Source organism: Gracilinanus agilis, chromosome 2 (genome assembly GCF_016433145.1).
Source record: "Gracilinanus agilis isolate LMUSP501 chromosome 2, AgileGrace, whole genome shotgun sequence".
NCBI lineage: Eukaryota > Metazoa > Chordata > Mammalia > Didelphimorphia > Didelphidae > Gracilinanus > Gracilinanus agilis.
In genome coordinates this window covers 350,504,437-350,519,955 of record NC_058131.1, presented here as the reverse complement: position 1 = coordinate 350,519,955, position 15,519 = coordinate 350,504,437, and the positions used below count along the sequence as shown (strand labels likewise).

The 15,519-nt window shown below is 36.5% G+C and overlaps 1 protein-coding gene across 2 annotated transcripts in view; it reads right to left on the bottom strand.

The window, feature by feature from the left end:
- CANX (calnexin) overlaps window positions 1–15,519 on the bottom strand; it is a 31,973-nt gene that overhangs the window by 7,689 nt on the left and 8,765 nt on the right. For both annotated transcript variants that reach the window (XM_044664395.1, XM_044664394.1), the window contains exons 2-8: window positions 11,955–12,161; window positions 11,566–11,639; window positions 8,932–8,990; window positions 8,047–8,188; window positions 3,236–3,317; window positions 2,218–2,410; window positions 1,054–1,243 (exon numbers count right to left, since the gene is read on the bottom strand). In XM_044664395.1, the coding sequence (XP_044520330.1) occupies window positions 1,054–1,243; window positions 2,218–2,410; window positions 3,236–3,317; window positions 8,047–8,188; window positions 8,932–8,990; window positions 11,566–11,639; window positions 11,955–12,158 (944 nt within the window). In that variant the 5' untranslated portion in view covers window positions 12,159–12,161. The remainder of the gene's footprint in view (window positions 1–1,053; window positions 1,244–2,217; window positions 2,411–3,235; window positions 3,318–8,046; window positions 8,189–8,931; window positions 8,991–11,565; window positions 11,640–11,954; window positions 12,162–15,519) is intronic.

Sequence of the window (15,519 nt, the reverse complement as noted above, 5' to 3'; positions counted from 1 at the left end):
TCCAAGGCAGAAGAGCATTATGGGCTAGGCAACTGTGCCCGAGGTCGCACAGAAGTATCTGAGGCCACATTTGAACCCAGGATCTCCTGACTGCAGGCGTGGCTTTCAATCCACTGAGTTACCTAGATGCACACACCGCTCCCAATTTGTTCTTCCTACACTACTGGCCACCTTACTTTCCATTTTTACAATATTCTTCCTCCTCAGAATCTTGACTCCAAGACATTCTACATGGAACCTTTCCTGATCTCCCCAATTTAAGTAAATGTTCTTCTCATTCCTTAACATCCTTGTATTTATATGAACCATACTGAATATGTGCACACGTGTTGGCACACAGTAAACATAAACACTTATCATTTGATATATTGCCCTTCTATTTTAGAGAACAAAAATTCCTTTTTTTCATCTTTGTAAACTCAAGACATCTAGAAGAATATCTTGAACAGCACAAATATTTATTAAATGATCCAAAGTACTAAGTATTCTTGTTCTTTACAGTAAACCAAAACAGATTTTTAAAAAATCATCCAGAATTGAAAAAGTCAAAGACTATAGCAAATTAACTGTACTGTTTTAATTTAGCTTTGTTTAGTTTCTCTAAAATATAGTTCCAAAGCCAGTGAGATCTAAAATAAATTTTGGCCACTTACCAAAAGAAAAAGGGTAATTAAGTTGATACTGAAAGCAGTAGGTGGTTCACAAATGTTCCTATATTGCTTCACATTTGAATTATTCAATATAATATGAATCAGCCTTGGTACAGCAGAAAGATGATTAGTCCAGGAGACAGGAGGTCCGAGTTCTATTCCTACTTAAGATACTAGAACCAACTCTATGACCCTCAGAAACTTATTTCATCTTTCTTGAGACAGTTTTCCAAAATGCAAAATGGAAGTATTCCAAGATAAACTCCAATCATAAAATTCTTAAAAGCAAAAACAGGAAGTTGCATAACAATAGCCCCCATCCCGTATTCAAATATTTACTAGGGGCAAGACTGACTACCCAAGAAATAAAAAAAGTACTTCAAGTCACTCAGCCCTCACTTACCAGTCATCTGGTTTGACAGCATCAGGATCTGGTATCTTTGGCCTCTCATCCCAGTCCTCAGGCTTCTGGTCATTTGGATCCTCAATTTCCCGGGGAGGATTCACAGGAGGAGTCATATCATTCAGAAGATTCCCACTATTCACAACCATTTGATCAACTAATATTTCAAAGCTATTATCTGGATTCAAGACTATGAAGAAAAAAATTCAGGAAAATACTAAACAGTTAAGAGGAATTTTGCTTTTTCTACCATTTCTTCCACCCACTGTCCAAAATATAATGGTCCTATTGTTATTGGTTCCCATCCAATACAGAAAGGCTGTATTGATCAATTATTTATTAGCCAGCTCCATTCTGCCCAAGACCTAGTCAATATAATGTTCATTCTAAAGTGTTTATCCAACATAAGATCTAAAGGGAAAGGAGGATAGCTTATATTTTACCTTACTTAAAACTAATATGGCACAAATTGTTACACCCCATAGCAAGACAAAAGAGTCAATATAACTCTAGAGGGAAATGGTATAGAAGTTTTGGGGACTGCATTACTCATCTTAACTTTAAATTAATGGGGGGAAAAAATCTGTTTCAAACCAGTGAAAAAATTATATTCTGTACTCTTGCATATTTTTATCATTTAAACAAATGAATTACAGGAGCTCTGAGTGCTGTCTTTTCAGAGTCAAATGAAGAATAGAATCACTGACTTAACTCAATTAGATGATCTCAGATGCTTCATTACTAGCAGATGAATCTAGAAGTCATCTAGAAGAGTACTGCAAAGACTGTGTTAAAAGCCTAGCAAGAAAAATTACCATATGCAGGTAACCATTTAAGTTTACCGTAACATTATCAGAGCAACAAAGGAAACAAAACCCGAGGGAAAATAAGATGAGTATAAAGAATTAAAATAGGTCACCTAGTACTCTCTTCACTAGAAATATCACTCAGAAAAACATTTGTTTTGAGAAGTCTGCTCTTCAAATAGTCATGCTTCAACTTTTAGTGGTTAAAAAAAAATCTGACAACTGTTTTGTCTCTAAAAAATTGGGTCAATACAGACTTCTTTTACTAAACTTAAATTCCTTTTCTTGTTTGGTAGCTCCCATTCAAATAAGAGAGGATTTCTGATATTCCCACCAGACTCAGCCTTATGGCTGTTACCTAATGTATACAGATGTGTTTTCTTATCAGTAAAGTAGGTCTTCAGATCCGTATCTGGTCTCTTAGCATGCTTTTCCTCATAGATGCCTGTCTTTGGGTTTTTATGCCTGAAGATGAAGTGCAGCTTATAGTCCTCTCCACATTTATCTGGACCAAACATTATTGTGTAAGGGGTCTTGTCGTGGAACTGATCCTTTTGGAGATAAAAGCAGATTAATTTTGAAGGATTCCATTAGGATTCAATCACCTCTCCTATTCTGCTTCCCTTCAATTGTTTAATTCTCTAACTCTCAATTTCTATTGAGTCAAAGGTAAAAAAATAAAGACTAATGGCAAACCAAAGGGGCCAATGAGTCTTTAAACACATTTCCAAAGACACCTCCAATGCTGAAGATCCAAAGTAATCAGCACTGATTATAAAAAGAGTTGTATGTAGTAAAATGTTATTTAGCTATTCTAACTTGAAAAGGAGATATAGAAAAACCATTAGGCATCCATATTGACAGAGGGTCACCACTTCTTATAAATCTTAAAACATTAGTTTTGCTCAAAGTTGACAGTAGCTCTAAAAGATTCATGAAATAAGCCTTCTCATATGATTTAAAATGTCTCATTTCTAGAGATTCTAGAGGTAGGGGGGAAACTCTTTCCATCTGGTGCAGGAAATGAAAAATACTGTTCTTGAGTACTTTTTCAGTTGTGTCCAACTCTCTTATAAACCCATTTAAATTATTCTTGGCAAAGATCCTGGAGTAGTTTGCCATTTCCTTCTCCAACTCATTTTACAGATGAGGAAACCAAGGCAAACAGGGTCAAGTGACTTGCCCTGGGACACATTTAGTGTTTGAGGCTAGATTTGAATTCAGGAAGAGGAATCTCCTGACTCCAGAACTGGCACTCAATCCAATGTGCCACCTAGTCGTCTTCATTCTCAAATGATTAAAAATATTTCCTATCCCTAGATTCTGGAGAGGGAAAAAAACTTTCTATCTGGTTAAAGGAAATGAAAAATACATACAAGATTCAATTCTGGAGTTCTTGAAAGCAGTTTCACATAGGCTCCACCACATTCTATTCCACTTTGGAAATTCACCTCATACCTGATTTTAAACAAAAAGTCAGAACATTATGTAACACTCAATTTTTTTGTGGGGGACCTTTAAAAATTGACTTTTCCCCTTTCTGACTATGTTAAGAAGCATTCTAGAGAAAAAGGCACTCTTTTGCTGGCATAAAACAAATTTAAAAAGTAATCTCAAAAGTACATGCTGCTTGTTATAGGGTATCTAACAGCACAATCCCAGCCCCACACCTATGAGGGCAATCTCAAAGCTTATGCCCTACAACCATGGAAATCATAATGATGGGGTAATAATTATCATGAGTGCAGCAGTCTCACAGGGACAAATTTTATACATAGACACAAAACCCACTCTAGCTTTAAAACTAATAAAATATTTTGGGGGGAGGAATCATGGCATGGTGGAAAAAGGGCCATGGTATAATCAAGTCCAGCCTCTGATATCTATAGTTGCTTAAACATTCAGTGCCTCAGGCAGCTAGGAGTAAGTCAGAGGCCAGGTGTTCATCTATATCTATAGAAGGGATTTCCTACACTGATGGTGTCCTTCCTTTCTCCAAAAGAAGCAATCCTTTAATACTTCTGTGTAAATAGAATTAGCCAGATCCCATAAATAGTCAAAAGTCTACTCAACCCAGGCGTGCTAATGATGTCACTCCCACCTCCCTTAGAGTTACCCACACGTGACAATAAGTAACAAATCAAGAATAAGGGACTGCCCTTTGGGCAGTCCAAATCAATGTAGAAACTGCCATTTGTCCATTTGAATTAGAGGTGGACCACAGGAAGTGATGAAAGACACGATCTCTTTAAGTAAGTGAGTGAACTTCCTGTGGGGGCAGTTGCCGTCTGGAACTGGAGGAAGAAGCATCTCCTGAGACCACAGACAGCTTACACTCTGTATTGTCACGTGGGTAAGTTAGGCTGGCTTCCTTGGCCTAGCTGGGCCAATTCTAAACTCTGCCTATCTGGCTGTTGGGCCTTGTGGCTTACAGCTTCATTTATTTAGACTTCTAACCTCCCTCTTCTCTTTATCCCTACTTTACCTTCCTGATTTTAAATAAACTCCTCAACCCGATGCTGACTTGGGTCTGATTTAATTACGGAATCAACCTGAATTGTTGATTCCTGGCGGCCACATATTTTTAATATATAGATATAATAACTAAATTTTAATTCTTACAATTTGGCTGACCACTTGGTCTCTCGAACTTCCTCAATCTTTCTGAATTTTCTTGAATTCTTCTTTATACCTATCCTTAAGTCAGCCTTCTCACAGCACGCCGTGGAGCTTCGGTCGATATAAAGCTGCTAGATTGGTGAGATCAAAAAACCTGGGGACCCTGAAAATTTAGCTAGGTTGCCTCTTTGTCTTAAGGAAAGAAATAAGCCTAGTAGGAGGCCTTGGCCATACCTGGGAAGGACTGCTCAGTTCTCCTAGCCAGGCCAGGAGCACACCTGAATGAGATTTAAAAGCAGCCAAATAGAAGCAGGAGGCACTAGACTTATTTAGTAGAATTAGGGAGAGTAAATTTTTTTTTAGGCTACAAATAGGCTAAAACTCTGTTCTATTTCAAACCGTACTTTTAGTTTTAAAATCTTTAGAAAAAGCAAAAGTCTGGTGGGGCCAGCTAGAATTTAAAAAGCCATTTTCTTTTTCCCCCACTGTAGAAGGCACATAACTTTAAAGAAAAGAAATTCTTCAGACTTTTATAATCCAATAGAGCCTCCCAGAACCAAAATTAGCTTTTGAAAGACACTCCCAACTTTTGCCTCAGGCAAAAAACCCTGCCTACCCTCAAAGAGCTTTATCTCTAGTACTCAGCCTCAGGCTATAGCCTTTGTCCTCAGCCAGGCAGGAACAAAAGGAAGTCTTGACCCAAAACAATACAACTAGTTCTATAGCCCAACCCTTAGTGAAAGGAAGACCTTACCCACTAGTGATATCTACTGTGAGTAAGAATGTGGTGGTTTCGAAGCATTACTGAGGAAATAAATACTAGAATTCAAACTATAAGATTCTGGATCCAGTCCATATTATGGACTGTTACAATGATTTGTTTTGGAAAGGTAACACCAGACAATACATTTCAAGGGCTGTTTGATGCACTGTATGTAGGTGTGATAGTCAGTGTGATAATACTCATTGTAGGCGGAATAGTTTATCTTTACTTCTCTCAAAAGAAACTGCCAGAGAAGCTGGATGACACTAACTCAGAGAGAACTAGTAAGATAGAGAAGGAAATAGGAAATATAACAGAGAAGCTGGATGACACTAAATCAGAGAGATTTAGTAAGATGGAGAAGAGAATGGAGAATATGGAGGAGGGCCTAGAGAAACTGCTGGCTTATATAAAAAACCATGCTAAGCATTTAAGAAGGAGGAAACAGTTTAAAAAGAAGTTCCAACAAAAGAGAGAATTATTCCTCAATAGTTCTGCCTTCGAGGATTCCTCCTATGAAAGCGCCAAGGTGCTTTTAAAAGAAATCATTCCTCGTTTTGGTTATCTGAAATATATTCATGCCTGGGGATAACTCCAAAATTCCATGTACCATATCACCCCCAGAGCTCTGGCCAAGTTGAACGGATGAACAGAGAACTTAAAACCATGATTGGCAAATTATGTACTGAGACACATCTAAAATGGCCTGAAATTCTCCCTCTAGCTCTATTTTATCTTAGAAGCAGACCTAGGGGAGATCTACACATCTCACCATATGAGATACTTCTATTGCTTCCTATATACAGGAATTGCAACACAGACTGCGCGAACTCCATGAATCTGGAACTGCAGTACAAGCAGGACCAATAGACTTTTCACTTCACGACCTGAATCCAGGAGACAAAGTGTATATAAAGAACTTCCAGCGCAACCCAGCCTTCGTGGGATGGCCCGTTTGAAATTTTAATAACCACCCCAACAGCTATAAAGATCGGAGAAAAGGACTCTTGGATTCATTGCTCACATGTAAAGAGGGCATCTTCTATTGAACCTGATTGACTGTTTCCTGTTACCTGCATTGGAGATAACAGTTCATGGACTCGTGGATGTTACTTTGGAATCATTGGTTTGTCTTGATTCTTTCCCTGATTTTATTTTTAATTTTCTTATTGATTTACCTAATATCTTTTAATAGAATAATTGATATTTTGTCTTTTTTCTCATTTCTTGTACTTGAGTACATATAATCACTTTTTTTTCATTATTTTTTGCAATGCTATAATTTTAATATATATATAATTGCTGTAATATTAATGCTTACTCACAAGGTTTAGACTCCAAGAACTTGCCATATATTGTTAAATGTTATGGGACTGTGATTAATGCTTCTGTCTAATTCCAGGAGAAGGGAACACATGAGCCATTAATGGTGCTAAGGAAAGCACAAGGTCATGAAGACCGACCGACAAATCCAATGGGATTTCTGAGAACATCTGCACAGTGCCTAGGAGCACAAGGTTAAAGAGATCATACATATACAGGTGGGATTGAGGTACTCCCACGCCAACACTGAGGACTTGAACTCAGTGAATCGAAGCTGCGACGCAGGACTCTCCGAACTACACTGCCAGTCAGGTACCGCAGGTTGGCTATTATTTGGCTCACCCATATACTCCTGAGAGTAAAGGGAATGACAGACGCTTCCCTTGCATTTAAATCTGGTCCTTTTTTCTCTCTTATAGAAGGGCAACTTCCTGTAGTCTTAGCTGCAAATGGGTAAGTGCAGTATTACTGCATTGTATCCTACAGACTAGTAGGATGGAAATTATAATTGATTAGACCCTAATACAAGGGCCTGTTATAATTTTATTTTGTTTTCTTCAAAATTTTTTTATGTACATAACTTTTGATATTTGATTTTGATTTTAATGCCTTTCTTTTTCAAAAGCTTCAATTTTCTTCTATTTTTTCTTTTTTTCTTTTGAATTTACTCATACAACCCCATGATTCAACTGTATATATTGAGCTGATCTGGGTATTTCTTTCTAAATACCCACGTCAGGGGGGATTGTATTTTTATAAAATCCAAGATTAATCGTATTTTTATTATATCCAAGATTTAATTTTTGGTTTTGTTTGAGAAAATTCTCAGGGAAAGAAACTTGCTGATTCCTTAAATCCAGAGAATGAACTGTTTGCAGAGAGATGCCTGAAGAACCTACATTTAATCAAGAGATCCAGAATGAACTTTGGGTTGCAATTGATTGAACTGATGGGGTTTGTTGCATCAAGTGATCCAGAACGAACTTTGGGTACTAATGAATGAACTGATGGGTTTTTGAACAGTTACTTTAATTGTACATGTTATGCTGACTGGGGACTGCCCCCAATTGGTTTCTTGTCAACGCGCTTAGCAAAATGTTGGTTTTGCTTTCTCTCTTTTCCATTTCCCTCTTATCTCTAACTATTGTAGTTAGAAGGACCTTTGTGGTAGAAGATGTTTGTGTAACATGATCACTTGGGGTGACTAGGCACCCAATGATCATCAGGGGGGATTGTGTAAATAGAATTAGCCAGATCCCATAAATAGTCAAAAGTCTACTCAACCCAGGCGTGCACTTCAGATATTACATCTTAATTTCTTATCCCTCAAGCACTTACTTTAGAAGTGACAATGAAATGACTGAAAAGCTCATGTATTCACCCCATACTGGGAAGAATAACCCCAGTTGGCCAATAAGATAACTTTTAAAATACCTTCTCCACCCTCCACCTCCAATTTCAATCAGGCTAGTTTTCACTTACTGAACAATGAGGGGCTTAGTGTCAAATGTAAATGGCTTGTTCAACCTTGCAGAGATGGCATGATGTTTGGCTCGTGACAGCAACACAAGCCCCTTATCTCCTGGAAGTTTAGATTCCTTCATTTCTTCCACTTCCCATTTACCTGCAAGATAAGACATATTATTTGCTTTAAGTAACAAAATCTAAAGCTCAAGAAAACCTCAGAGATCACCTAGTCCAATCTAGTTTAGGAAAGAGGCATAATGCAGTGTAAAGAGGGGTGGCTTTAGATAGTTCAAATGCCTCCTCAGTCACTTGACTACTACAGGTACATCACATGACTTGGAACAGTTTCTTCATCTATAAAATGAGATGGGGCTAAATGCCTTCTAAAAGCCCTTTCCAACTCTAAATCCTTTGAACCTTTTCTTTTTACAAATGAGGAAATCCAAAAAATGAGTTACAGAAAAGGAAGTGATTTGTATACAGGCCAGAATCCAAGTCTTCCAGATCCTGAATCCAGTGCTTTTCCCACAAAAATTTACTATTGTTCAAAGCAAAGCTCTTATATGAAACTAAGTAACCCTTCATCAATAATGAATCTGAAGTCAATTACGGCTGTCTTCACTGTTGAAGCATTTACTAGTTCTCAATTAGGAGGTCACGGGTGTTTGAAAATTCCTATTCACATCATGCTACAAATAAACTTTGAGTTTTATGCTCTTAAACCAAACAAAGGCTCAAAGATGCATGTGAAGTTAAGAATACAGTAAGACTCAAATTACTGCCTAAGAGATCAACTTCTTTGCCCACACTACTTGCCCTGTGAGCTACAGCAAAGCAAAAGCAAGAAATTATTTTTTCCCCAAGTCATAAATTTCCAATCTGTTAAGACAGAATTCTCACCATCATATTTGGCAATTTCATCATCAGTATCATCCTTCTTGGCTTTGGATAAAACCCATCTGCAGCAAAAACAAACCCAAACAAACATTAAGATAAAGCTCAAGTTAAATCCTTGAAGATAATCTTTGATACATGTACCAACAATGATACTGGTAAAGTACAAGAATCCACATTTCTGTTATTCCCATTCTTAGAAAGATTTCCTGACCCAGCAATTTCACTGTTAGACATATATTCTTTAGGAGTTTAAAGATTCCCAAAATAATTGAAAGTATAAATTTTTCATGGTAGTAAAGTTGTAAAGACAAAACAGATTCCCATAAATTGGGAAATGGACAAACAAATTATGGTGCATGAAATTCTAATCTTGTTGTAAGAAACAATAACTATTAAGAATTGAGACACTTGGGAAGATAAATGAACTGATTTAGAGTAAAGGAAGTAAAACAACAATGTAATAGAAAAAAGCATTGCCCTTTTTAACTGAAGAAATGAGAGGGTAAACACTTGGAATATTGCATATATTATTGTTAGAATCAGTTGAAATATTGGCTGGTTTTACTGAACCCCACTCCCTTTTTGGTACAAAGTTAATGTGTTTGCACAGAGAGGAAGTCTCTTATAATGCTCACTTACACACTAGACAAATAGATAATCTATTAAGTACATTTTTTCAACTACACAATCCTAAATTTAGAAGTTATAAAACAACTCTCACATACACACATCAAGACCTAAGATAAATGGTCACTTCAAAATAAAAAAAGTTGAAGGGAACCTTAATTTGCAATAATTTTGCAAAATTCTAGATATATAAAAGGTATGAGTTCCATATCATGCTATTCTAACTTCAATTTATACAACATGTTTCTTCAAAACAATTTCTCCCAAAACAAACATAGGAATTATACGAAAACAACTAAAAACACTTTCCAAACAATTAAAACTAGATCTAAACAATTGGAAAAACATTGATTGCTCATGGGTAGGACGAACTAACATAATAAAAATGACCATTCTACCCAAATTAATTTACCTATTTAGCGCCATACCTATCAAACTACAAAAAAACTTTTTTACTGAATTAGGAAAAACTATAACAAAGTTCATCTGGAATAACAAAAAAATGTGAAGGAAGGGGGGCCTAGCAGTACCAGATATTAAACTGTACTATAAAGCAGCGGTCATCAAAACGGTATGGGTACTGCCTAAGAGACAGAAGGGAGGATCAGTGAAATAGACTTGGGGTAAGTGACATCAGCAAGACAGTGTATGATAAACCCAAAGGGCCAAACTTTTGGGACAAAAATCCATTATTTAACAAAAACTGTTGGGAAATTTGGAAAACAATATGGGAGAGATTAGGTTTAGATCAACATCTCACACCCTAACCAAGATAAATTCAGAATGGACGAATGACTTGAATATAAAGAGGGAAACTATAAGTAAGTTAAGTGAACATAGAATAGTTTACTTGTCAGATCTCTGGGAAAGGAAAGATTTTAAAACCAAGCAAGAGTTAGAGAAAATTACAAAATGTAAAATAAATGATTTTGATTACATCAAACTAAAAAGCTTTTGTACAAACAAAAACAATGTAGTCAAAATCAGAAGGAAAACAACAAATTGGGAAAAAATCTTTATAACAAAAAACTCTGACAGGGGTCTAATTACTCAAATATACAAGGAGTTAAACCAATTGTATAAAAAAATCAAGCCATTCCCCAACTGACAAATGGGCAAGAGACATGAATAGGCAATTTTCAGATAAAGAAATCAAAAGTATCAATAAGCACATGATAAAGTGTTCTAAATCTCTAATAATTAGAGAAAACGCAAATCAAAACAACTCTGAGGTATCATCTCACACCTAGCAGATTGGCTAAAATGAAAGAAGGGGAGAGTAATGAATGCTGGAGGGGATATGGCAAAACTGGGACATTAGGGGGCAGCTGAGTAGCTCAGTGGATTGAGAGTCAGACCTAGAGACGGGAGGTCCTAGGTTCAAATATGGCCTCAGACATTTCCCAGATGTGTGACCCTGGGTAAGTCACTTGACCCCCATTGCCCACCCTTACCACTCTTCCACCAAGGAGCCAATACACAGAAGTTAAGGGTTAAAAAAAAACTGGGACATTAATGCATTGCTGGTGGAGTTGTGAACTGATCCAACCATTCTGGCTGGCAACTTGGAACTACATCCAAAGGGCTATAAAAAGATTGCCTGCCCTTTGATCCAGCCATACCATTGTTGGGTTTGTACCCCAATGAGATCATAGATAAACAGACTTGTACGAAAATATTATAGCTGCGTTCTTTGTGGTGGCACATTCAGAGGAAGAACTGCAGGAGTGGAAACAGAAGAAAAACAACTGCTTGAACACATGGGTTGAGGTGGACATGATTGGGGCTGTAGACTTGAAACTACCACACCAATGCAACTATCAACAATTTGGAAATAGGTCTTGATCAATGGCTCATGTTAAAAAAAGTGGAAATGCGCATCGGCTATGGGGGGTGGGGGTGAAGGGGAAAGTAAGAGCATGAATTATGTAACCATGTTAACTTTTCTAAAAAACAATTATTAATAAATGTTTTAAAAAAAACAAAACAATTTCTCCCAATCATGCTTACCCAACCAGCATTCCCTTGTCGAAGGCATCAACAAAGTAAACCTCTCCTGTTGGAACTGGGGCTTTGTAGGTAACCTGAGTTTAACAATAACAAAATAAAAATCAATACTGAATTCTCAGTGATATTCCTATTCCAGTGGCAAGTGACATGACACTTTCTTTGCTTATTTCCAACCAACCCAAATCTCTTTAAACATCATCAGTATTTAAAAATAAGTCTCTCATCTACTCTCTTAAAACTGGCCATATTTTCCTTTAGGCAGGTCAAAGATAAAGTTTTTGTGTTTGTTTTTTTTTAAATCTATCTTAATTTCTTGAGACTTGTTTTTATAGATGCTCGATACATATTGCTGACTTTGAAAAAACATGCATTATCAAAGATGTTCCAACCTTTGGTGATGGAGGAAGAGTGGCACCATCTCCAAGCTTTGAGTCTTCTATTTCTTCAATGCCATCTTCTAGGTCTTCTTCTACATCAATTACATCATCGTCATCGTCATCATCATCATCATCTTCATCATCACGTCCATCATGTGCCTGAACCACTGTTCCAAGGAGCAGCAAAACCATAAATAACCACCACTTTGGTTCCATGGTCTGTAGAGGCAATTGGGAGAATTGAGAGCATAACTTAACCTTTTCTTTATTTTCATGCATGACCTTACTGATCATCTAGGTCAACCCCTTTATAAGAGAGAAAACAGCCTCAAGAAAATAAATTATTTGTCCATAGTCACACTCATAACAAAGCTAGGTAGAAAATGCAACATCAAACATAAAACAATTTTATGTATACATATTGTAAAACAGATCACAAAAACTTAGTATTATAGATTACATAACTATGAACCAAACTCAAAAGATCAAAATAAGGAATCTATTTCTGAAAGAATATGTAACTTTGATTTATCTTTAAGCCATGATGAAGTTGTCATTTTCTAAGATAGTCAAAGTCCCCTCCCTTCCAACCTCCATAGCAATACATTTGATTTTCCTTACTGGCAAATGTAATCACACCAGATTCATGCTAAGCCTGTAATTCACTAAAATCTCCAGGCCTTTTCTGCATCACATTTTGGCTAGCTTGTACTCTCCATTTAGTGCAGATGATTTTAAAAAAGGTTTGGCTTTTTTAAAAAAACTTAAATTTCTATTAAACTGTCTCTTAGATCTAGTCCAACAAAACATACTAATTATCCTTCCTATCTTCCTGCTACTTGATAAATCTGATAAATCTACCCCATTTTTGAAGGCCCAGCTCTAATACCATATCTTCCTCAAGAAGCCTTTCCTAATCTATTTCCAACTAGATATGGGTATATTCTCTCCCTTTTACAAAACTCCCTTTTTTTGTCCTGGTACCAATCCCTATTAGCTCATAAACTTCTAGTGCAGAAACTGCTTTAGAATCCCATATGTGTGGGCAGGTAGGTAGCAAAATGGATATAGCATCAGAACTGGGTTCAAATCTGGGCTCAGACACTTCCTACATATGTGACCCCTGGGCAAGTCACTCAACCCAAATTGCCTAGCCCCAGCCTCTAACAGAAGGATTAAAAAAAAAAAAAAAAAAAAAAAAAAAGAACCCAACATATGCTTTGCCTTTAGTGTAGGTACTGAAAAGGGCTTCATTCCATTCACTCCACTTTATCCCAAGGCTAAAAAGGGAAAGGTTGTTTAAGGGAATGCTAAAGAGTGAAGAATAAATTCTTGAAAGTACTGAAAGAATCCTACCCAAAACTAACTGGTTCCCCATCAGGTAAGATTATAACTGCTTTTTGTTTTGTTTTTTCTTTTCTTTAGTAAGTCACATGAGAAATAATTTTCTAATTTTCGGTGGATAGCTAATTTATTTTTAATTTTTAAACTCTGCCAGGGAGGAGGAAGGATACTACAAAGTTCCCAGAACAACAAAATATTTCTGTCTCTTGGAGTTTCTTATATTACAAATCTCTCCTTGGTTATACCAATCTAGTTCTCATTACACCACATAAACAATTTTAAAAGATAGACTGAGTAAAAATAAAAAGATTTCCCAGCTCTATAAGTTACAGTTCAAATCACAATCTCCATTGTAAAAGTCCTGTAAAAAGTACCATCTACTCAAATGTCATTTCCTCACTAGCTTCCGAAGAACTTATGAAAAAGCTATTTTGATATAGTCATAAATAATGATGGTAAAACATCTTAATCTCAAGAGAGCATGGGAATTTTTTTTAAGTCTATTTCATCTACTCCACTACAAATAGACCAATAGTCTACAAACAATAAAGAATATACCTTACCAGACCTGATGCTCTAGATGATTTTATATAATTTAAGTAGGGTCTTGACCAATCAATTTAGAAGCATGAGGATGTGTCCCCTGCTGCTTTTTAGTCAGATTCAAGTTCTTAAATGCCCCACCTAGTTGGGCATCTATAGAGCTTATTTCTCGTGTTCATCTAGATTTAAAGGCTAATCCTTTAAATTGCTGTGGAACAATCTCTGAACTCTGGCAAAAAATGCCTTTTTCAATAGCTAGAATATTAAAAAGCACTCAAATCAATTAACCTTGGTCAAAATATGTCACTTAATTTTGGTTTCCATGGCTAAGCACATTTTCCTAAAACCAGTTTTCCAGATAGGCCTCAATGCTAAATGCTAAAGGTATAAATGGAGGTGAAGGGAATACAAAAGATAAAAAACTGGCAAAGAAAGTCTCCAGTTCACCACAGATGAACCTAAGTCTTAGCCTGATTAATTTACCTTCTTTACTTGGGTCCACCACTCTAAGGTAACTCTGGATTCCTAAAGTCTAGGCCAAAATAGCATAAGCCTTGGCAGGTACTGTAACAAGTTGGAAGGGTCGAATACTAACTTCATTACCAGGTTGGCTGAAATGACTTTTTGGCATGGCAAATTTTTTAAATCGCCTAACAAATACTCAACAAGGTTGCAATCACAGAAGGAACACTTCTACTGATCTTTAACTAGAAAAGAACTAAAAGGTAAGTTATTCTTTCATGAACACAAGGTCCTGATTCACACACAACAGTGTCCAAAATGTATATACTCCATTTCACACAATAAATGGGTTATTAAGAAGTTTGTGTAAATTTCCAGTTCTTCAAAATTCAAAATTTAACGGTTTGGGTACTCTCTCTCTAACCAAGTAGACAGATTCATGTGTTGTGACCTAATCCCTCTGCTTAAGCCTCTGTACTTAGCTAGGTTGGTCCTTGACCACTGTTAGGTCCATATTTACTGTGCCAAATCTTGCACTCACTCCAATGATAAAAATCTCCCAATATTCCCTTACTCCTCACCTCTCACAGCATGAGGAAGTACTGGGACTTTAGTCAAGATTGTGTAAATCAGATTATTCCATACATATTAGAGAAAAGTTGCTGAATCCAGTAAGTTCCTCTGCACACTTAGGAATTCTATATAAAGTGAATATACTTCCCAATGTTTTGCTTTCTACTTAGACATTTAACATAAAGCTGGTTTAAAGTTGGGTGTACTTTTACTAGGCAACCTTAAGTCCTGGGTCTTATAGTTATGGGTAAGCTAGGACTAGGTGATTTAAAGTTATCTTCCATCCCTGCCTCCAAATCTAAAGCTGTATGAATCAATTATAAGTCCATTATAGTAACAGCTCGCATCCTTACAACTGGTTTATAAAACATTTTTTATGCAAACGATAAACTTTAAGGGTGCTATGTAGTTTTCAAAGGAAAGCCTAAATATAATTATCAAAATAGCCAACCATTTGATCTTCATAACAGCCTTGACCTATAGGTGGTATTATCCCCCATTTTTCAGAAAAGGAAACCACCACTGAAAGGGATTGTAATCCTCTGTTGTACATAGATCACATTGTATCAAGAATTTGAACTTGGTTCTCTTCTAGTTCCAAGACACTAGGTTTACATGCATATTACATAAACATACATTAATTGAAGCCCAAATT